General features: G+C 36.0%; 1 protein-coding gene across 1 annotated transcript; it reads left to right on the top strand.

The window, feature by feature from the left end:
- The first annotated feature begins 427 nt into the window (after window positions 1-427).
- On the top strand, window positions 428-23367 carry RNASET2 (ribonuclease T2). Its single transcript, XM_007441805.4, has 10 exons — window positions 428-590; window positions 5565-5670; window positions 7479-7539; window positions 15193-15248; window positions 16641-16698; window positions 17072-17136; window positions 19921-20034; window positions 21286-21331; window positions 21698-21772; window positions 22990-23367. The coding sequence occupies exons 2-10, from the start codon at window positions 5582-5584 to the stop codon at window positions 23161-23163; spliced, it is 738 nt and encodes a 245-aa protein (XP_007441867.1). The 5' UTR covers window positions 428-590; window positions 5565-5581; the 3' UTR covers window positions 23164-23367.
- Window positions 23368-24022: the final 655 nt, after the last annotated feature.

Here is a 24022-nt window from a genome sequence, read left to right as displayed (position 1 = left end):
TACATATGATCAGTCTGTTTCAGTGTAAGTAGGCTTGCTTGGAAGTTCCACCAATTTTAAGGCAGATATTTTTCTAGCACGGCAGATATACACCCACTTTGGAGTTAAAAATGCCCTTATTCACTAGACTGATTGAATAAACTTCAGTTATCAGTGTTTCAGAAATCACAAACTCTATCAGTGTATAATCACTTATGGTATTATTATTATTATTAATTTCTATAGCAGGAATATAGGGCATCTGAAAAGTTACATGGGCATAGTCTTACATATATATATTTGCAACATTCATCGTACGGAAGGCAAGCGATTAGAATCTACGCAATGGAGTGATGCAATTTATACTATAAACCCCTTTTCTCTGTCTTCCACCCAGCACCTAAAAGAAGTTACATGGGCGGGATTTAATGCCGGAGCGGAAGTGCTAGCCCCTACAGGGAAGCGAAAGTTAGCGCGGATACGAGCTTTCATGATTGATTTCGCAAGCCGAGCAAAACAGTCGCGAGGCGTTTAACTTTTTGATAAAAGCTTTTGCTCTTGAAGTGTGCATATTGGATAGTAACTCTTTCTGTTTTGAACTGGATTTCTAAGTAAGTAGGCATAACTCCAGCTGTTTGGTTAGCGTGCGCTTTTGTTTCAAAGCAAATCGGAGTTGGGATTGGTTAATTATAATGCGTGTAAGACTGTACCTTTGTATTGAAAAAGGTACGCTGCCCTAGGATATGTCTGTCGAGAAATATGTCGGATTATCCGGTAGAGGCTGTAAGAAATGGGTCCTTAAGCATATGTATTTTGTTTTTTCCTTGAAATCATTTCGGACGTAAGAGCTAGTCGATGCTTTACTTATCAGAGATGACTTCTGAATAAGCCTCGATAAAAGGAAACAGGGTTTCTCATGTTTGCTTGTTTAGAATGGGTGAGGTTTAGGGAATTACCCAGTTGCTTCACCATGACTTATTTCTTTCATTTGAAGGCAAAAAATAGTAATATAAACTAAAATCCGAAAGCAGGCCTTTGAATTATATTTGAGAATTTGCTACTTAAATCTGTGCTAATGTTTTAAGGGAAATCAATCTTCATGATGTATTCTTAAAATGTGCAGGATAGTCTTCTGAAGTTTTTGTTGTGTATAATTTGACAGAACTCTTCTTGTTTTGTCTTGCTGAAACCTGGATAAGAATTAGTAGGTAAACTATAGCTTTTGTATACCATAATTATAGATGTACTTCCAGAAAATATATGGTACAATCCATGAGATCTCTGGCTGCCTTCATCGAGACACTGAATAGAGCTAGACCAAGTTAGCTTTGAAAGATTATTGCACCATGTACATACACATGGTGCAATAATCTTTCAAAACTAATTTGGTCTAGCTCTACATTAACCTCAGACTTCGTTTTCTAAGGCAAGTATGTCGGTGGCTGTATCACAGCGCTGGCCCATAACTAAGGGAGCCATGATTTACTCAACCTAATTTTGAGGGTTCATACAATGCACTGAACCATAAACTAACCATACAAAGTGGGTTTGTATCATACACTCAGCTAAAATGTGCTGGCTAGTTTATTGCTCTGTGTGACCTGCAGGTACAGCTAAAGCCATCTAGTGAGAATAAAAGGGGAGGAAACAGGGATTATCTGCACAGATTCATTATGCTTGGGAGGGCTGAGTGCCATAAGAAGGATGATTCCCTTCATCACACTTACTGCAGCAGCTCTAGAAGTGATTGGGGGCTGTCTTGAGTGGCAGAAAACAAAATTTCCTTCTAGAAGGCAGATTAGAGCTGATTGTTGTAACTGTGAGTATCTCATAGAGCCTTGCTGATGCTGACTCACTGCCAAGATCTATAATGTTTCCATATGTAGTATCTTAGCTATTCAGGAGTGGAATAAACCCCAGACTTTTCCTTTGGTTCCGCAAGGGAATGGTGAGACTAGCTTTTCCATTTATCAGAACACTTGGCCAACTAGTAGCAAAACAAATCTAGCCTCCCCTTGATTAGCTCCAAATTGGAGCAGAAAAGTAATGACTTGGTTCAAATGTAACATTGTTATATTTATAGTCTATGAACCAAGCTATTATGCTTTGTGTTATACACAAATCATAGCTTATTTAAAAATCATGATTTTAAAAAGTCATTTGCTTAACACAGCATGTCAATTTTTTAACAAGTCTTTTGTCCTTTCAGCTACACAAGTCAGATCTGCAACAAAATGTTGCACGATACCACTCTATCAGTTGTGTCATTTTCTGGACTACTTCATTCCATTTCCCCATGTTCCTAGTTTTCTGGCCCTCTCCTAGCCTCTTCCAATAGGCAGTCAGATTTCCATACCCACTGAGCTTTTTCAGTTCTTAATTAGTTTGGACTTGTTTTATTCAGCCTGCAGAATTTTGCAAGCAATAATTTATTTATTTTGTTCTGTTTGTATGTCGCTAAATCAAAAGAATTCATAGTGGTTTACAGCAATCCAGTTAAGCATACAATTAAAATGTCAGTGGTAAAATTATTAAAATCAAAATTGTAAACAATAAAGAATGAGAATGTAAATAATGTGAAAAATAATTCAAGCAAAATAAAAGACAAAACATTATGCAGAACAGGCATCTTATTGAAGCAGAATGAGATCTCGGATGAGGTTTGGTGTAATACAGCAGTGACCCTAAATAATTATTGAGCTTCTTGACAAATTAGGGATTGTTTGAACATCCCTAAAAAATTAAAGTCTGTAGTATTTATTCAAAGGCCTAATCCGAGACAGTGCACTAATAATTTTTGACAATTTTTGTCTTTTTTACAATGTAAGACAAGATCCATATTGTTACATGCATCTCAGAGAAGGAAAGATAGGAAACAGAATGAATGCTAAAATTTCAGAACTTCTTTACATAAGAAAGGGAAGTTAAAACTTTTCTATTTCATGTTTAAAGGATCAGCAAAACAATACTGATTGCATAACTCAGCATTTCAATGCCACTTATATTTCTGGAAACACTAATCAAGAATCACTTCCTCTTTTCTTCAACCCATAGAAAACTAATACATCAGTAGTTCATGCTCTTCTATCTGTGAGAGGCTTGTCAGATCTTGCTCTTGCTGGATCAAGTCGGTAATATTAATATTTTGGGGAAACTAATTTTAGTATAGCCAATGTACTAAAACAGCATTTTAAAAAAGATCTGTCCAATTAGAGTGTAGTCAGATTAATAGAGAACAAAAACAAGAATGTAAAAAAAAAACTATGCAAACAGCACAGAAATAAGTGATAAGAGAAATTGTTTCTGCCATAATATGTTTCATTGTGTTTGAAAATAATTCTGTTCTAGCTTATATTCTGATCAGAGGTTGACTGCTAAACAAAACAAACAGAACATCTGTTATAATTGGTATCTGTATTGTTTACATGCACTTACTATTTAAGTGAAGTCTGCCAATAGCCAGCAGACTTACCACTTTTGTCTACATCCTTTCAATTAAACTTTTATTCTCACCCACAATCCTGATCACAGATATATTAAATCTATTCCAAATACACAACTCCACTATAGATAAAAGTTTTTCTTCTGCTCTCTAAACAGTCTGCTGTCCATAGCAGCATTGGAGCCTTAATCAATTCCCTGCATTTCATCTGAAGGCTACACAGCCACAATGTTCTATACAGACCAAATTATTCTTCAGGCCATTGATCATGCAGGTGTGATATCTGATATGTGTTATAGTGCTTTCTCCTTTCTCTCTATTGGTTTGGGATATCTTCCCAGATTATGTCAGATGATCAGAGTCCTTATACCATAATCCAACCATGCCACTCACATCAGCAAAGCCTAGTCAAACAGTGCAATTCTGTATTGTCATACCTTTTTCAGCCCGTATCTGGGCAAAGGAATCAGAGATGTGTGTAGTTTTTCTTTTCATGTAGTGGTCCATATCCTGTAAAGTGAAGGAAAATTAGAAGCCTGTTACATTCCATGATATTTCTCTGCATGTAGATTTGCATATCTGCAATAGGATTGGAATGAGTACCAATACAATGATGCTGAAATATCAGCACTTTGACATTTTTGAGTGTCTGAATATCCAAGGAAATTTAAAGAGGAAGAAAGGCATTGCATATAAGATATTTCTAATGAACGTTCTTAAGTAAATATTGTTAATATACTTTATGAGACAAACTTGCTGCTTAATCTACTGTCAAAAGAACCTCTATTACAGGTTGACAGAAGTAGTGATGTAAATGATTCTTTTCCTTATTTATCAGTGTTCTTGTTAAATACTTATATGTTCAGATAATTATGGTAAAGTTTTAAAATGTTCTTACATAAGTTGCCCAAGACATTCTAATTCTAGGTTAACAGAAAATTAGACTTGCTTGTGTCAGTGATTTCAGTTGGTTTAACATTATATTCATTGTAGGATTAGAACTGTGTTAGTCTATGGTAGCAAAAAGTCAGGAGTCATCTGATAGCATCTTTTCCAACTAACACTTTTTATTAAAAGTCATAATCTTTCATGAGCTATAGCTCACTTCATCACATGCCAACTTTACCTCCACATCTACACCACCAACACTGTAACAGGCCCCAATAAATGCACACACAAGATGAGAAGTGCCTTCACATGATCTTCCTCCAATGCAATATATGCACTGAATGAATATGTGTGTATGTATGTATTCAAAAAGAAAGAATTGTGCAAAAGAATGAATGGACACAACTTTGTCATCAGGATTTAAAACAAGGACAAAGTATCAGAACCTTTCAACTGCCCAGGATATTCCAAGGCAGACCCCAAAGTGGAAAAGCAGGACTTTAAATTGATAGGGTACTTGTAATCTGTCTCACATGTAACCTGTATCAGCATAACTAATCTATCTTCTCTTCTCCCCCTCCCCCAGTTTAAATTTTATATCAGTCCAGCCACTCTATGCATCTGATGAAGGGAACTACTCATGAATGCTTATATAGGTGGTCCTCATTTAATGACCACTCATTTAGCAACTGTTCGAACTTGCAACAGCACTGAACAAGTGGAGTTACAACTGGTCTTTGAACCATCACAGTGCCCCCACATGTGATTGTGATCCGGGCACTTGGTAACTGACCTGGATTTCCGGCCAACACAGTGTCCCACAGTCACATGATTGCAAGTTGTGATCTTCCCTGCCAGCTTCCCACAAGCAAAGTCAATGGGGAAGCCGGCAGGAAGTCGGAAGTTGCGATCAGATGAAGTCTTCACTCACGTGAGGTGTTCGCTTAATGACCCGCACAGTCTTTGCTTAACAACAGTAACCAGGAACTGTCAACACTAAGGGGCACAGTCACATGACATCACACTTTACAACCACATTGCTTAGCGATGGAAATTCCAGTTCCAATTACCCTTGTTAAGTGAGGACTACCTTGTTAAGTGAGGAGTATCTTTTAATAAAATCTGTTAGTTGGAAAAGGTGCTACCAGACTCCTCCTGGAGAAACAAGCTACTTGCTTTCCAGTGGTTAAATTGCTTGATGAATGAGAAAATAACCATCAGTGTTACATTTGTTTCTCTTTTCCTTTCTTCATAGATATATTGTAAATAAAAATGAAATCAGTGACTACTTATGGTTTGCTTGTTGAGTGTTTTTGGCTTGCTCTTTTTTGTGGATCTGCTACACCTTTATTGGCTGATAGGTAAGTCACCTGTAAAAAAAAAAAAAAACTATAAAGACAATAGCATTTAATTTTACAAGCATTCCTGAAAATTTTTATCCAGTAACCAAACTAATCCATAACACTTGACTTCCATATAGTTTGCCCATTTGTGGAAATTAGCTCTCCTTTCCCTTTGACTTTTCCTTAAAAGTATTCTGGGGATTCATCAATTCTCCATAATAATTATGAGGCATGGAAGAGGGCATCTTCCTGTTCCACTAATGGAAGTGGTTCTGTTGACAGGAGCGGTGAACTGGTAGCAGTCTTTCTAGCCTGCTATTTCAACTAAGTACTTCTGCATCATGGGTTTGGCCAGCCTTTTCTCTCTCTTAGGGAAAGGTTAAAGTTAGTTGCTATACTCCAGCATCAGGAAGCAAGACTTATTTTCTTGTACCAAGAGACAAAGGAAAAAATAATAAAATTTTAAAAGACCCTGAAGTCAGTAGAACAGTTCACCTTCTATCTGTCTCACCAAGTGAACCAGGGACCTATATCTACAGCAGAGATGGCTGGTCAGATGTTATAGGATTAAACTAATATTATGTTCTTAAGTATGCTAGCTGGAAGTTATAGTTCAGCAATATCTGAAGGCTGTATGTTACCTATTCCTAGTCTTCAAGAGGCCTCAAAGGAGGAAATAATTGCTCTTTGTGGTAAAAACATTTGGCTTTAAAACTAAAGTGTACTCCATGTATATCCATTTTACACTTCTGATACATTGTTCATGGGACCTCTAGTAAGGGGTATTTGCAATTGTATAATGGATTATTGTTGAAGTTACTTAACACTATATAACAATATATAATATAAATATATTTTGTTTAGAAGTGCAGTGTTAATGTCAAGTCAAGAAACTGTCTGGGGTATCACAGAAGATGCCATAATTATTGTTTTATGAACAAGGCTCAGGTAGAATTGAACGATGTGTTTATTGAGTTGTGTTATGTTTTTGTCCATCATAAAATGAAGTACTTCAGGATTTTCTCAATATGAATATGACAATAAATGCTTGTGACATGGTCTAGCAAAGTTAGTCTGTGATCACACAACATGCTAACCCACAGTGTAGTTTGCTTAATCTCAGATTTATTAATAAAGTACAGTAGGATAATTCATACAACATGAAAACAGTTAAACATGGTTTATAAGCCACTGTGGAGTATCCATAGTATCCAGCTGTTATTTCATATCTGCCTAGCAGGTTTTCAGGGGTGGGGCTACTGTGTGAAAGAAGTTTTGGGTTTTAGTTGGAGATGTGTGTTTAAGTTGCCTGGTGATGAAGCGGGGAGGGGATTTTCCATGGAAGTAAAGTTTGTCTGCATTTCTTCTGAGCACAATTAGCTTCCTATCTGTAGAATTAGTATTTTATAGTGCTTTATGTGCTGTGGCTTTTAAAAGTCATAGCCCCACTGTCGTCTTGTGCTCAGAAATGAATTGGGCATTGAAATAATACTATTACCAGAAAGAGTTTAGGAGTTTGGAGAAAAAAATTGTTTGGTTTCTCTATTTTATGATGTTGCATCTCAGAGGTTTGGGCAGGTTACAGAAGCAAACCGTGAACAGAGTAAATCAGTATTCTGGGTTCAGGCAAAAGCCATGATTAAAATAAGTATTTGTAAACCAAGTTGAAATATGACTTTAATTCACAGTTAGGCAAAAAAAAAAAAAAATCCTGATTCAATATTATATGTGAACCACACCAAGAAAAATGCAGGGACAGTTTGCTACTAATGAAGGGTTATGATGCCTTTGGAATATTAAGGATTTTTTAAATTTTTATGTTTCAGTGATCATCATAAGTGGGACAAATTATACTTAGTTCATCATTGGCCAGTGACTGTATGCATGGTAAGATCTTCTTAAATGGAGTTAGTTATTTTGCTATCTGTATGCGTATACCTGTACTGAAGTATTTGTTTTGCTGAATCCTGAAAGGGGATAAACAGTTTCAAAAGAGATGGAAAGTACTGAGTTATGTTAATCATTTGGCCACTGCATATGGGTGAGAAGATCCATGTTTAAATATGAGAAATTGTGCTGAATTTTCAAATAATTAAAAACCAGACTATGTATAGAAGGTAATGTTTAAGATAATTCTTTTTAATATATTTATTAAAACTAGATGCCACTTTTTCTCAACCTCAGGGTGATATGTACACCTTTAAACAATTCCCTGCTAATTATTCCAGAAGACTAATGTTTTGTGGGTTGGTAGTTAGCTCCGAAGTTGTTTTGGTAAATACTGTTAGCTTCAAAAATGGTGAAAGCAATTGTGCAACTGGATTTCCTGCTCAGATAATCTACAAGAAAGACAGACTGTCAGGATATCCTCTGATGGTGGGAAAAATATGTCTTGCATTGGTTCATACTATATTCCTTTTAGATTTGAGAAGCAAAATCTTAAATACTTCAGCACAAACAATGTTATTCCATATTATAAGCTACTCTTGTTTTATGTTTGCAGAATTAGCAGGGTAGGGTCAGTATGCTTTTCAATTGTACTAGAGTTTTCCTATCATTGACTTACACAAATTCAAATAAAATTATCCATTTATGAGTGAAATAATCTAAAAGGAGGAGAGTCTCAGAATATCCTCTTCTAAAGCTGGAGAAAATGTGTCATGTTTCCATTCTTTATTTCAATTGTTTCAGACCTAAGAAAAAGCAATGTCCTAATACTACAGCACAAACAATATTAAATTTTTATCACTATACTCTTATAGTATTATGTCTATAGGAAGGGATCACATAATGTTATTAATAATAGCCACACTAATGTTTTTATAGTGCCCATATCAGATTCTTGGGTGGTGTACAAATCATAAAAACAAACAATAAATAGATAATAAAACCTATCTCCAACTCAGAGCAAAATAAATCCCCTAAAAACATATAAGGCAAGAAAGAGCAGCCCAGTCACTATTAATCCAAAGCCCATCCAGATAAAATGGTTTTTACAGTCTTGCAGAATGTCAGTAATCAGGGTGCCAGGTGCACCTTTGGGGATAAGGTATTTCAGAGCATCAGGGCTACCATAGAAAATGCCTGCCTTGTGGCCCACAACCCCCTCACTCTTAAGATTAGGTGGGACCATTAGCAGGCCCTCTCTAGATGACATGTGTTTTTGAGATAATATTAAGTGTTTTGTATTGGCTCTAGAAACCTATCAGTAGTGCAGCAACCAAATAGGTGTTACACTGAAGTAGTCTCACCTCCAACAGCACAGCTGTCATGTTCTGTATCAGTTGTAGCTTCTAAGTAATCTTCAAAGTAGAGTATGTCACAGACTTGCTCCTTAAGGAGACCTTATTTAAAATGATCACTGGAACCCACCTATCTGGACTACCCAGATATTTACAGATGAATAGCATCTCCATCTTTCTGGATATTAATCTTTTTTCACCCTATCCAGTCCTTCATAGCCTCTAGACACAGGAACAGGACCTCAACAGCATCACCAGAATACTGATGGTACTTCATCCCAAACCAACAAATGACAGATGTTAAATAGCACTGAGAAGAGAGGCAAGGCCTGGAGTACTCTACATTGAAGCAACCACATTATTTCATGCTTGATCATTCCTCCCTCACAACTTAGAAGTGAAACCAACCCCTCAGTTAAAAGTGGAACCGGCATGAAACTGTGCACCTGCCCCTTGCAGACAGACCAGAAGAATACAGCAGTGAGTGGATGGTATTGAACACTGCTGAAAGGTCTAAATGGACCTGGAGGGGTAGACTGCCTGCATTCAGTTCTAAAGAAAGGTCATCCGCTAGAGGTATCAATGCTATTTACCTGCAGGAGCACTCTGGTCAACCCTTATAGCAGAGACCAGTCAGGCACAAGATAAAGATGCCCAATATCTTTAGTTTGGAAATACAATTTGCAAGAACTGTATAGCATAAGAAGAGTAGAAAGGAAGGTTCACTGCAGTCACCATGATACTTCTAGCATGTGGGTGACAGGGTAGTAGGGCTGTGCATATGTATGTGGATCATTATCAGAGTTCCCCCCTCCTCCACCAGTTCTTTTAAAATATATTCCTTTCAAAACCATTAGCAGAAAAAATACCTAGCTAAAGAGACGCTGCTACAGGAGAATAGAAAGCTTTGCTCCAGCAATTAAAAAGCTGCTTCCATTCCCAAAATTTCCTGCAAGATTTCACTTTGTAGAACAGTCCATGTTTATCATGCTCCCCACCCCCCAGTGTAACAGCATAGTGTAGAGACTTTTTTGCCCCATTTTAAACCTTTTGGGACAGCTGTCAAAGGGAATTAGGTCTGTTCTTCCCACTCTAATAATTTACTTTTAAAAACCCAACAACTGTCATAAGTAGTTGAGTCTATGGAGAATTATATTAGAGTCATAGGAATGTATTCTAACCAAGCATTGCTTAAATGAGCTTCAGGGAAGATACATTAGAAGTATTCACAACTAAAATGCATCTTTTATTTTTCCTTCCATAAAGAGGAAAATGTTTGAGTGGAGTATATATTTTTATTTAAAATGTTTATTGTATTTAAAATATTTATTTATGTACTTTCACTTCTGTCCTGAAGCAAGAATATTCCCATGTATAAGTGGCATGACAGTGACTCAGCTGTCCTTTTAGTGCTACATGTGAAAGCAGATTGTTCACAGCTATAACCAAAGCAAAACTAACAGCAAATCCATACAACTCCTCTGCTATACTCCCATCCCAGACCCAGCAGGAAATCATCCACCCTAAATCTTGCTAACCCCAAGCACATCCTTACTGCAAACCCAGAAAGGTCCATGCTGCACTGCTGTCCATACATAATACACACATTTTAGAGGCCATGATTTATCGTTCCCTTGGCTGAAATTCCAGCTCTGCCAAACATCATCTACTGTATGAAAAGCCTCCTCCAGTTAGTACATGAGAGCCAGTTTAGTGCAGTGGTTAAGGCACCTGGCTAGAAACTGGGAGACTGTGAGTCCTAGTCCTGCCTTAGATACAAATCCAGCTGGGTGACCCTGGGACAGTCAGTCACTCTCAGCCCTAGGAAGAAGGCCATGGCAAACAACTTCTGAAATCTTGCCAAGAAAACTGTAGGGACTAGTCCAGGCAGTTGCCAGGAGTCAACACTGACTTGAAGGTGCACGTGCACATGCATGCACACATACACACAGTTAGTACACACAACATGATGGTTCTGTGTAATGCATTTTTTTTTCTTTTTCATTGCTGATACAATGTTGACCAACTGAACTCTTTTTATTCTTTATAACTATGGGTAAACCAGTTGACTGTTTGACCTGCGGACCACTAAGGGACAGCAAATAATTAAGTTTTTGTATCTCTTGACTGCCATCTAGTGGTTGTCTGGATTTCCACTGGGTAGGTAATTTTCATACTACCAGGTTACAGAAGCACAACAGCTGAGTCCTTTTGATTTTACTTTCAATTACATGTGTGAAGCCCAGGACAGACTAGTCAGTTTCAGGACTTTATAACCCCTTAAGTTCACCATTCAACTAACCCATTTAGGAAAAGGAAAAAAGGGGCTGCAGAAGCTGGAACTCCAGTCTCTCTTGCAGCTAAACCAGTACTGCAGAACAGGTACTGAGCCCAGCCATTAGGTGGAAGGAAGTGATCCTACAACAGATCTACCAGATAAATTCGGGCTGAGCAGACTGCTGCTATTTACTGCCACCTCCATGGGTTATCTGGATGGAAGTTTTTGAGCTGGGACTCAAGACTTAAACCAGCTTTTGGCTGCCTCAGTTGTGTGGTTGACAAGATATGGGTTCTGCCCTGAAGATATATCCGCTGGAAATAGTGGGGCATTTTGAGGAAACTGTGTGGGTGTGGCCTAAATGTTTTTATTCAGTGAATAAATCTATTGTCTATGCATGGAGGCCCTTCATTCCTTGCTTGTGACGTAAGCAGTCTAACCAGGTTCAAGTTACCTCTTTCCTAGGAAAGTCTAGTTTTCAGGCTTAAACAAACCCAAGTATAAACTGGTTTGATATCCTAGAGTGAAACAAAGCTCCTATCCATTTTGGGTGAAATAGAAAACAAGGGCTGTTAGAATCTTCTTGATTTGTTTCCATCAGAAAAGGAGAAGCGCATAGAGAGAAAATCCTGACAGATTAATAAATTAAGATCCAGTCATCTAATGCCTCTTTTTCTCTCACTGTAAGATTTGCAAGTAATTTAAAAAATAGAAGTGAATTTCAGATGAGCAGAAAATACTAGGTACAGTTTGGGGAATGCAAATATTAAGAGCTGAAATAATTATTGATGTTCTACAACAGCAAAGTATTTCTATAGGGAATTTGCCAGAATCTTCATTATAAAGATACCATATACCAACTAGCATACTAGAGTAGAATCTTCATATTCTCCAAATGTTTTGGAACAGAACTCCTGCTGTACTTTGACATTTGCCCCGCTGTATTGTTTGGAGCTGATAGGCATTGATGTCCACAACACCTACAAAGTACCATGTGGCAATATTGCTTGCTTTTGGAAAAGTCAAGCTGATATCTCCATTCACTGGCTATTGTGAGCAAATCTCTTCCATTATGCTTTTTGTGAAGCTAAATGCCATTGCTTCATAGCTGCTTCTCTGAATTGTACTGATGATCAGAGATACTTGGAAACAGCATGAAGAATTTCTGCTTTTAAGTGTCTCTGACACCATAGTCAAGGACTGAGCTTTGGAAGCTCTTGAAAGCAGTGAATTTTTCCACTTGTTTCTACTGCAAAATTGGCAGAGTTCCTGCTCATCTCTTGCCAAGATAAATGTAACACTTGCTGTTGGCTGTAAATGGATTTGAGTTTGTTTCTAATTAACAGTATTCTGCTACTTCGATGAAAGTTTGGTGAATATAAAAAATGGCAAGCATTTCATATTTAAGGTAGCCTGACAGAATGCTTTGGAAAAAACAGTTGTGATAGAATTACAATTATTTACACTTTCTTTTTGTTATATGAAAAATTGCCTGCCAAAGGGTTTTGTTAAGCAATTAATACTTTTTATAGAAATCTACAGTTCTAACATGGGAGTTTTGCCTTCTCTAAAGTCAAGTAACAAAACTGTTTACTTTTAAGCCATAGCTTTTATTTTAATATTGCCATATTCTGAATGACAAATCCTAATGTAAGAATAGGATTTTGGTGGGCAGGTGTGCACTTAATGTTTTGAAAGGATAAGGGGTGCAGTGGGTGGAGGGATGGAGGTGATGATGCTAAGAAAGTGGAACCCCATCCTGTAGTGGAGGAGGTTGGGATTTTCTGTTTGGGGAGGGTTTTAAAAATGACATTATAGTTTTTATGTACTTTTTGGTTTAGAGGGGATTCTAGTCCCCTCCCCACCACCACCGCCAAAATGGTTTGAGCCTATATGTCTGGATTTCAGTTAATTTGTTTTACGTGATGTTCTCTCACTAAGTTAGCTACAGCCATTTTCTAAATAGAAAAAAACCTTTATGTTCAGTAAAGAACATTTTTTGAACTAACCTATTAATTTAATAGAAAAAAAAGCAAACGATTTCAAAGCATTTATTTATTTACTGTATCTGTATGTGCCCATTGCTAAAGGCTCTGGGTGGCTAGTAGTCAGCATTAGCATAAAATAAAAATCAGCCATCTCAAAACTAACAATTACCTTCCCAATAATATAAACAAAATTGACAACTTCAAAATAATGAGAAAATATTCAAAGACATGCACCTGCCAAATTCCAACCTTCACTCAGAACAAATATGGCAAGAGTGGTTAACTTTCATTTGGTCATAGATATCATCTTATACAGGATACTGAACATTACACTGAAAGTAGATGAGGTCAGAAAAAGTTTATGAGGCTAAAAGGGGAATGAGTGAAATAAGATGGTGTGCAAACTCATTTTTAATATAATGAATAAGTAAAATATTCCCCTTCTCCTAGTGATAAGCCAGATGCTTCTAAAAGGTATAGAAGAATGGAATGAAAACCTTGGCAAATAGGGATCATGTCACAATTACCCAATGTTGTTTTCTTAAAGCCAGAGATATGTAGCTGGTTTCAAACACCAATGGCTTATTAACCCTTTTTGTCATTAAGTGGAGCAGTTAATATGATAAAGCATTAATTCAAAAGGTAAATATTTAAGATAAATTATTCATTAGTAAATTTTAACATTCAGATTATTTTGATTTTTTTATCAACTATTTTTCTAATCCTGAGTACTCTAAACTATTTTCAAACATTTTGCCAGTGTTTTGGTTTTTATGAAAGTGAGACCAACCTTGTGGGGTTTCTGGTAACCGTACTTCTTGATGAAACAAAGCATGCTAATAGTATCTCCATATAATTTTTCTGGGTTGGGATTATAGCATAGCAGACTGCAGGTGGAGGATTAAACACTTGAACACTGTAATATAAGCTCAATAAACTCAGTGTAACATTCCAGAAAGAATGGGAGCTGGAGGAATTGCATCAAGTTGCTAATCATATTGTTGATTCTTTCCCGCAGTTACAATATGGCCCATGAATAATTGCAAATGGGATGAGCACTGTTTATCAGCTCCAGCTGTTAGGCCATTTGCATTCATTTATGGGAAGGAATTATCTAAAAATGGTGGTGCATATGCTTATAACTTCTAAGTTCAATTTATGCAAGTGGGGATACTTTTATAGATAATTCACGAGGATTGTATAGAACTTGTCAGATTATTCACCAAGATAGCCCAAAGAAACATCAGACTTTATTCGGTTGGCTGCCAGTTTGTTTCAGGACAAAATAATAAATATTTATCCACAAAGCCCTGCACAGCCTAAGTCCAAGTTATCTAAGAAAGAGGTACGGAATGTAATATCTGTCAGAATTTTCCTTGGTGACCACCACATTCACTGCCTCACTGAAGTTTATTAAGAATCTTTTAATTTAATAAGGGAAACACTGGTGTGTTCCAAAATGAAGCATTATTCTTCCGCATAATTTTATGTACTTGAGCACTGTTGAACTACATCAAGGCTCTGTAGGCATTATTATAAATAAAAATTTAGCTATCATGGTGAACAAGATCATTCCAGGAGGAAACTGTTCCCTGCAGATCATTCCCTCCATCAGGAATCTCTCTACTAGCTTAGCTTACTTTCTGTTTTTTCTTCTGGCCAAACTGGCACCATTTTGGAATCCTCAGTTTGGAGTGATCTTGCCCATCACAATATTTATTTTGTGAATAGGAAGCCCTGCTATAGCAGATATTGTGAGAATCTCTATCAGCCCAGCTGGATGTTGATCACTTCTGCTTTTTTCTTTTGAAACACACACATTCCAGAGTTGTACAAAATTTTGATTACAAGTTCTGATTCAGAACAGATTGATTGAATTGATGCTGAATCATTAAATCAGATGCCTCAATCAAATTTGAAATAAATTGAAACAATCAGAATAATTTGAATCACAGCTGAATCACCCCCTTATTTTTCCATTATGCATAAAAATTGGTTTTCTTTAATAATCCAATAGACTTATTTTCTCTAGATGAATGACAATGAATGCAAAGATCCACCAATGTACTGGACAATCCATGGACTCTGGTAAGATATAAATTTTGGGGGGAAAAAATCTATTGTTAATTTTAAGGGTTTGGCCTAGTGGATATATACATGTTCTTTCAAAGTCCACGGTATCTTATATTTGAAATATCCTGGTCTGATGCCCATAGAAGAAGAAAGTCTTTATTATATTAGACAAATGATCCCCTATGGTAGTCCTTGCATCAGAATACTTCTATGAAAATAAGAGGATTTCTAGGTGTATGGCAACTAAGATATTTTCATCTATTCACATAATATATGTCAGTTAAAATACATTGTATCAATGGCCGGGGGTGTGTGTGGTGCAGTGCAAATGCAGCAATGCCGGGGAATTGCGAGTGCTGCAAGACCTTGGGGGTGTAGCATGAGTGCAGCAAGGTGAGGACTACCTCTATATATACACTGTATTGAAGAGAATGTAGTTTTCTCCTTATTATGAATAGAAATAGCTTGGAGGTAACCTCTCCTCCAAAGATTTGCCTGGGGTCGCTAATTGTAATACAGGGAGTCCTCACTTAATGACTGTTCATTTAACAACAGTTCGAAGTTATGACAGCTTTGGAAAAAGTGCTTTATGACCTGTACTCACACTTACAACTGTTCCAAACTGTCACACCACTCCCCTGCAATCACATGATCGTGATTTACAACCTTTTTATGATCGTCATTAAGCAAATCACCATGGTCCTTAAACAAATCACATGGTCATTAAATGAATCACATGGTGGTTAAATTAAATTCCAGCAAAAACATCCATTGGGGAAGCTGGATTTGCTTAACAACCACATGATTCGCTTAATGACTGTCATAAAAATGGTTTTAAAATTGGATCTGGTCACATGGTGACTGGTGACTTGCTTAACAACTGCCCCGCTTAACGACCAATTTTCTGGTCCCTGTTGTGGTTAAGTGAGAACTACCTGTATATCAGAACCACCTTCTGAAGGATTAGTTTTACTTCTAAATTTCTTTTTAAAATTGTTTTCTGTGAATTGAACAGCTCTGTCATTTGTTATTACCAATGCTGACTACAGTATTTAAATTTTAATATTTTTAAAATATTTTTTTATCTTTATTAATAAAGTTTGATTTTTTTAATCTTTAGTGGGATTCCTCCCCAAGAAAGGGAGGAAGTTCTGGAACTTCTAATCACACACTTCTATGCTAAATTGAGATTACATTATAGAACTTTTTTTTTCATTTTTCCCTTTTTTTTAACCTTTATATACCCAGTAAGGCAGTATAGATTACCTAAACCTAACCCTCCTCAAGACCCCCCTGTGATGTCTCCCAATTTACAAGATACATGCTAGAGAAGGAGAATACATCCCACTACTATTCGGCACAATTGGTTTTCATTGTCTGCACTCTTTTCTTCTGCTTCTTCCACAGGCCTGATAAAGCTGAAGAATGTAATAGAAGTTGGCACTTCAACGTATCTGAGCTTAAGGTATGAATTAAAAAAATGTAGGTACTGAGTACTTGAAAAAACTCTAATTGTGATTAATTCAAGAATTTGACTCGACTCAGGGATGCTTTAGGGTATTCTGTCAAAGCAGTATTATTTATTAATATAGCTCTATCAGTAGAAAAGTTTAAGCTCAGTATTACCAAACCAGGCTTTAGAGAAGGAGGATGATAGGTTTCATCCTTGAGTCCCTTTCTAAAGGACTTAGAGTTGCCCATACATCCTAATACTATCATAATCACAGCTTATCAAGAGCTGTTATTTGAGGTGTTTTATAGGCAGTGAGAAAATCTGGGAGGAGTTAGCACTGTATCCTTGCTTTTTAATTTTACAGGATTTTTTTTTATATTGTTAGGATTTCATGGAAGACATGAGAGAATATTGGCCAGATATACTTCATACAAACCATACCCATTTCTGGTGAGTTGTGTCACATTTAACCATATTGATAGTTTTACAAAAATGCTTACTTTCAGTTGTCTTTCCAAATGAAAAACCCTAGGTAACAGCAGAAGGCAGATACGCAGATAATATAAAGTATGGATTCTGTCAATTATTTTGCTTCTGCATTAATGCTTTCTTAAATAAAATACTGTATTTAGGCATGCAGCATAGATGGCATTTTGTGTCTCTCAGAGGAATTCAAGACTAGATTTCAGTTTTAATGTTTTCAGTCAATGTCATCTTTAGAATGTTCAATGAAAAGTTTTTGGCTTAGTAATTATTTCTTGTTACATTATCTTGTAAAGCATCCAATGTATTGATTATTAAAAGAAATCCATTAAGCTTGTAATGTGTGATAGGGCTGTGAGTACTTTGGCTTCAATTCCAAAAAGCTACTTTGGACCATGCAGAATACTATCTTGGCATATTAAAACAACTGTATCTTTACCTAGGAGTGTAAGCTGCCCTCTGCAACTACTGCACAATTCCAGAAAAAGATACCGCTGTTTTCAAATGTTTCAGAGACAGGTACTGTGCTCATATTCCTGTATTCTTCAAAGCACCTTTTTGGAATCAAATCTGAAGCATTTCATAGCTCTAACATATAATAATATCCATTGATTCCCTGTAAAGAAAGTAAAAGCTTCCTCAAATCAAGCTTGACTTTAGGAGACTACATAACACACCCATGTAGGATATCTCTCATAACTACAGTTCTGACTGTACATTTTTGTGCTTATTTTTAAAACATTAACAAATATATTGTACTAATAGTTGCAATTTTTTAAGCAGTTGAGGATCTTCAGTTAAGAAATAACTTGACTGCATCACATTCAGATCCTTAACCCCACTTGCTACATTGTTTTGACTGCCTTTGGTTTTTCTGTTTAAAATAGAAGTATTACAAAGGCCCAAACTAGACATTAAAGGAATATGATGCTGTTACTAACCTATATCTCTGTGCTAATGTTGAAAATGAAACATCACTGTGCTCAAAGCAGGGCTGTGTAATGCTTTGGAGCTTGCAGGTACATATATAGAGCACTAGTATGTAACTCTTGAAAGCAGCCACTTTTCCCAGAATCAGAGTCACTACAGAAGGCATTCATGCAATCCCTGGAGCATGTGCTTTGTAGCACACATTAGTGTAAATCTAACAACTATCCCCAACTTACTGAAGCTACTTTAAGCACTGTCGACGGGTACTGCATTCATACTCCTGTAAGCTGCAAAGCACATTTTCCAAATTATTTCTGAAGCACTACACAGCTCTAACGTGAAATAACAATTAAGCTAAGAATTCTTGAGAAATGGCTACTTATTCATTATCTTGATTTATATAGCTGCATATCTTGCAATTGCAATTAAGTAACTAAATATTATTTGTTTATGAAACATGCACACTACCTCAGTTGGGTAGTGTTTGGGTTGGACTCTAGGCAGTTTACAAGTAACTTGAGTTTTTGTTGTAGCAGTGTGACCCATATGCAGTCCAAATGTGATTCCATATTGGGAACATAATGCAGAAACCATGATATTATAAAGCAGAAATACATGAGCACAGTATAAAAATGATGAAGGAAAAATTAAGAATGTAATTGTAAGATGCTATAGGTTTCACTTAAGTCTTTGACTCATGAATATATCCTACCTGAAAAAAAAATGAAATGATTTAAGAGTTGAACATGTAAACTGTTTTGTCTTCTGTTCTCTACCAGAACTGCCTCTATTTTTCTGATTTGTAACCTTGATGGGAAATAAAGTCTGTGCAAAGTTTCAGTACTGACAGTGCTTAGTGAAGAAGAGTATTCAGCAATTAACCTTTGTTATACTGTTATTCAATAAAGTTGGTAACATCGTCCTTGATATGCAACAAAGTGAATATTTCTTATGTAGAAGGACAAGATGATTTTCTTTTCATTTGACAAATAAAAACAAAGATAGCTTTTCTTTACACTTTGTGGTTTCCATAGTTTCCAGTTTCACATGAAGCATGACTGCAGCATGTCTTCTCTCAAGTGCTAAGTTTTCTTGCTTCTGAAAAACAATCTAAAAGACTCCAAACTATTGCAGGTGTCTTAACCATCACATTTTCACTTCTCTTGTCATTTAATTTAAATTACTTGTCAAAAGAAATTCTTTTCTCAGCAGAAGAGAGACCTTACACCCAAGAGACTTTTTATATATAAATACTTTATATATACTAAGGAGATAATATGTATTTTGTATACAAATGTTGTACACGGTATGTATTAGGGTGTCCCTGAGGAATTAAAACATGTCTTTAGAAATGTTTCTTTGTTTTTAATTCCTTAAGATATTTTGCATGTTAAATTAAATCTGGCATTTAATTTTTGTTCAAATATTGCTATATACCTATATTTTAGCTGTTTTATGTCTTCTTTAGTTTTGTGCACAGCCCAGAGTCCACTGGAGTTGGATAGCCAATAAATTTAAATAAATAAATAATCTATAGAAGATGTTATAGCTGCAAAATACTGCATTATCATATGGAAATGTGAGGATATTCTTTCTGTTTTATCTAATGATATTTCTTAGAAAAAACAGTTACTAAAGTTGGCTTTATGCCTGAAGTTTCTAGATTTTCTATGCAGTGGGGGAAGTGGTAGAATCTTTACTGGACTCACAACTGAGATTTTCTTCTCAAATAAATATTAGACATTACAGAATTTTTGTGTAGCTGTCTGAATACATTGGTGCTTGAAGATACTAGTTAATTTTTGTTGTTTCTTTACATAGGAGACATGAATGGGAAAAACATGGGACATGCGCAGCTGAATTAGAAGCTCTTAACTCACAAAAAAAGTACTTTCAGAAGACATTGGAATTCTATAGAAAAATTAACCTTAACAGGTGGGAAAACTGATTTTCTCAGAGGCTTCTACAACACGTAAGGCTCTCTGATAGCAAATATACAGTATTTCATTGACTGTGATCTAACAGACCCTGGGAACATGGTGGAGGGAGCACAGTTGTTACATGAGGAAGCAAGGCTGTTACAAAAAAGATTCCTGAGTCTGGGAGGGGGAGGGGAAAACACGAGAAAGAGACTCAGAGGCTATGCATAAGTTGAGATAGAGAATTGCTTTGGCAGCTTTTCCAGATTCTGTTGTCCTATCTTACTAGAATTAAAGATAGTTACAGAAATCCAAGTGGTTCTTATTTCTTGAGTTTGCCTGCTATGGAAGGCTTGACATTGACAGACATAATGCTTCCATAAAGATTAGAAATTCAAAAATGGTTGTTTGGGGGGAGTTGCGATTGCATAACAAAAACGTTATAGCAGCATAACATTAAGACGGTACTTCGTCTTGAATTCATCTGTGTCGCTGGACTGCATTGTTGAGATCTCTCATGACTCTCAGTATTGTATGCACAAATATGCACAATTCTTCTAATGCCAGCATTTTATTAAACTAGATAAGATAATATATATTGTTATATATTATTAATATATAATGTTATCTAATATCATTATAATAAAGAGAGCCAGGAGACTGTAAGTTCTAGTCCTGCCTTAGGCATGAAGGCCAGCTGGGTGACTTTGGGCCAGTCACTCTCTCAGCCCAACTCGCCTCACAGGGTTGTTGTTGTGGGGGAAATAGGAAAGAGTATTAAGTATGTTTGCTGCTTTGACTTATTTATTAAAAAATAATAAAGGCAGGATAAAAAAATATATTAAAAACTGTTGTCTACAAACCTATCTGCCATTATACATTTTCCTAATGAAGAATCAGTAAAAGAGCTTTCAGAGGTTCCCTGAAAGATAGATCAGTAATTTTCAATCTCCCTTTAGAAAATTGATAAAATAGTGGATATCATATAATTTTTGTGTGTGTACAATGTATAAATAGCCCTAAAATTAGTAGATTACTTTGTGAACATTATAAGCCTTCACTTATTCTATGGATTATCAATCTAACATTACTACCCCCAATGGTCCAGTTATGTACAGTAGGCATTATAACAACTTTAAGAGGAAATGTAATACAGTGTTAGATATACTATGTACCTGAAGCACATTAAGCTTCTTAAAGTTTTATGTGTCTTTTTTATCTAACCTTTTATATGTGGGAGAATAATGATAAATGACTTCTCTTTCAGTTTTCTCTTGAAAGTTGGGATAAAGCCAGGCCCTACTTACTATCAGGTAAGAGAAAAGTTCCCTCTGCATTGCATTCTGCAAAACTGTAGCCTTTACTTCTTGTTGTATAATACACAGTGGTGAGTAGAATCTAATTAAGTCCTTCCACTGAAGAAGTAATTCCATTAGCAGAACAAACATATCTAATCAAGATTCATTTCAGAGTACTAAAGGGCTCTCCAAAGCAGGTTTTGGGAGGAAGGATGAAAGGAGAAAATTTTATTACACATGCAGACTTTCATTTCTTATAACTTGTGGGTTACTATTTTTCTTATTTTCATACAGAGTTTTCATAATTCAAGACCATGAAAACACATCTTTAATTAAACGGATGCTTGATCCTTTTTAACTATTTCATGTTTAAATCTTCAGCTGGCAGCCATCAAAGAAGCTCTTGAAAGTGTTTACAATATAACACCAAAGATTCAGTGTCTTCCTCCTGAGGAGGTACATCTTTCTCTTAGTGATTTCCTAGTTAACCTTCAATATCTCCTTTCTAAAAAGATTGTTTTTAATATTTGGAAGATTGATGATTAAATACATCTAGTTATTTAACCATTCTTCCAAATATGTATCCAATACAGACTCATCAGTCTGTCCTCAATAATGATGAAAATCTCTCTCTCCCCCTCTCCCTTTCCCCCCATTACTCATCTGTCCAGATTTAGGCTTTAAATGGGAGGTAAAAGTGAAAGAAAGTTAAGATTGCACGTAGCTAGTTCTCATATGGTTTAGGTTTATGGAAACAAATGGATGAAACCTTTCCTTTTCAAATTGGACCTTTGTATAGTCATATAACTGATATTGCAGATCAGTTGGTTTAAAAAACCTTTGGATGATCCATAAAGTATGAACTGTTGTTCTGAGAGCTTGTTTGGACTTCACCCATTGACATTTTGGCTACTTTGTTTGCCTGTTTCACTGGTAAGGTGGCCAGCCAGTGCCATCTGAAAAACTGGCTTTGGCATTTCTCAGTCGTGGTATATCTGATGAAGGGGCACTGCTTTAGAAAACATTTTCAGACTTCAGCTGGGTAGAAGGTGCAGCACTGCTTTCTGGATCTGTTGGCTGATACTATTAAAAGTGTATGGTTTTTAAAACATAACCAAGGAACAGTTTCCTACTGGATACTTTTAATTCCATTTATCAGCAATAAAATATAATCTTTTATAGCATTAAAGAAATAGATTGGTTTCTTTAATATTTTTCCTTCTCTAAACTCTCAAATAACACAGAACTTAAGACTTAAATAGTTAAGAAATCAATATACATTTTCAAGTACAGCTTGTTTCTGTAAAAGGTTGCTGACTTCAAATTGTGCCCATATTTTTTTTTTCTACTGTTGGGAGCAGAGTTTTGATCAAAACATGGAGTTTACTGCTGTATTACAATATGGACTTAATTTATCTCTTGGCCATCTAGTTTTTATTCTGATAAAAATCTTGCTCAGTATTATTCCAGGTACTGGATATTAATTTTATTGTGTTGTTTGGTAATTATACATGCAATATATCTGCCTCAAGCTAGATTAAACTGTTAGATTCTGCAAATTATCTCTCTTAAATTCATTGTGCTGAACTGTCAACAACTAAGACATTAATAATATCTTTATAAACTTTCTTATACTACTTTTTCTACAGTATTGTTTTATTTTCCTTCCCCAGGGACGGCTACAAGTAATGGGTCAGATTAAATTCTGTCTTACCAAGGAGTTTACTCTGAGAAATTGTACAGAGCCACAATCTGATTTATCTTCTGCACATGAAGACAACTCAACAGAAGATCTGTCAATTTGCAATGATACTCTGACTTACTACCCTTCACATATGCATACTTAGAAATATTTTGTTGCAAATGTTGTTGAACTTTTTAAAGTTCTAGTGGGGAACAATTATGTACTGGATTTAGACAGCAAAGCCATCTCTGAAAGCTAATATTAAGTGCTTTCTTTTTTATTTTGATTAGTGACTGCTTGTTTCAGTAAAATTGCTGTCCATATATAATTTACTTTTTCTTCAATAAAATTGGTTCATTTTCCTTTTTCCCATGTTTATTGGGTGTTATTTTCAAATAAACATCAGTTATAAAATTACTACAATCTGTTTGATCTGCAGTGTTTGTGGCAAATTTATCTGCCTGCTTAAAATAACTGGCATATATTTGCATCAAATACAAGATTGTAGCAGTTCATCAAGAAAAAGTCAAAGGACTGGAGCAGTAAATAGCCATACTTAGGCTAATGTGAAAGGACAAGAATTTAGCAGCTCAGAAACAAGACACTCTTTACCAGAAACTGACAGTGGAAGCAATTCTCTGTAAGGAAGGCAGTAAAACAGAGTGGATGAGAGCAACAAGCAGAAGCAAGAAGTGTATTTTGTTATAATTATCATGTGTGGTATGTATTATGGTCTGTTTTTTGTTATTTGTACTATTTCTGTGGCTGGTTGTAATCCTAACGTGTAAGCCACCCAGAATTACCTTGGCATACAATTGAGGTGGCAGATAGGCAAGATGCTCTGCGCTTTTGGAACTCAGAAACAATTTGGGAGGTCGGGAAGGAAAAGAGAAACTACAGAATGAGAGATAGGACAGTAGGTTCCAAAGAGGCAGAGAGGATGCAAGCGTGTGCTATAAGAAGATAAGGAGAAGACTTATGCTAGTTGGTGGCTTGTTACAATGAGAAGCTGAAACATACTG

The sequence above is a fragment of the Python bivittatus genome, unplaced genomic scaffold (assembly GCF_059951505.1).
Source record: "Python bivittatus isolate LINGU-HERP-01145 unplaced genomic scaffold, Pbiv_v1 ctg000020_np1212, whole genome shotgun sequence".
NCBI classification, from domain to species: domain Eukaryota; kingdom Metazoa; phylum Chordata; class Lepidosauria; order Squamata; family Pythonidae; genus Python; species Python bivittatus.
The sequence above is the reverse complement of the archived record's forward strand: the minus strand, read 5'-3'. Positions and strand labels throughout refer to the sequence as shown.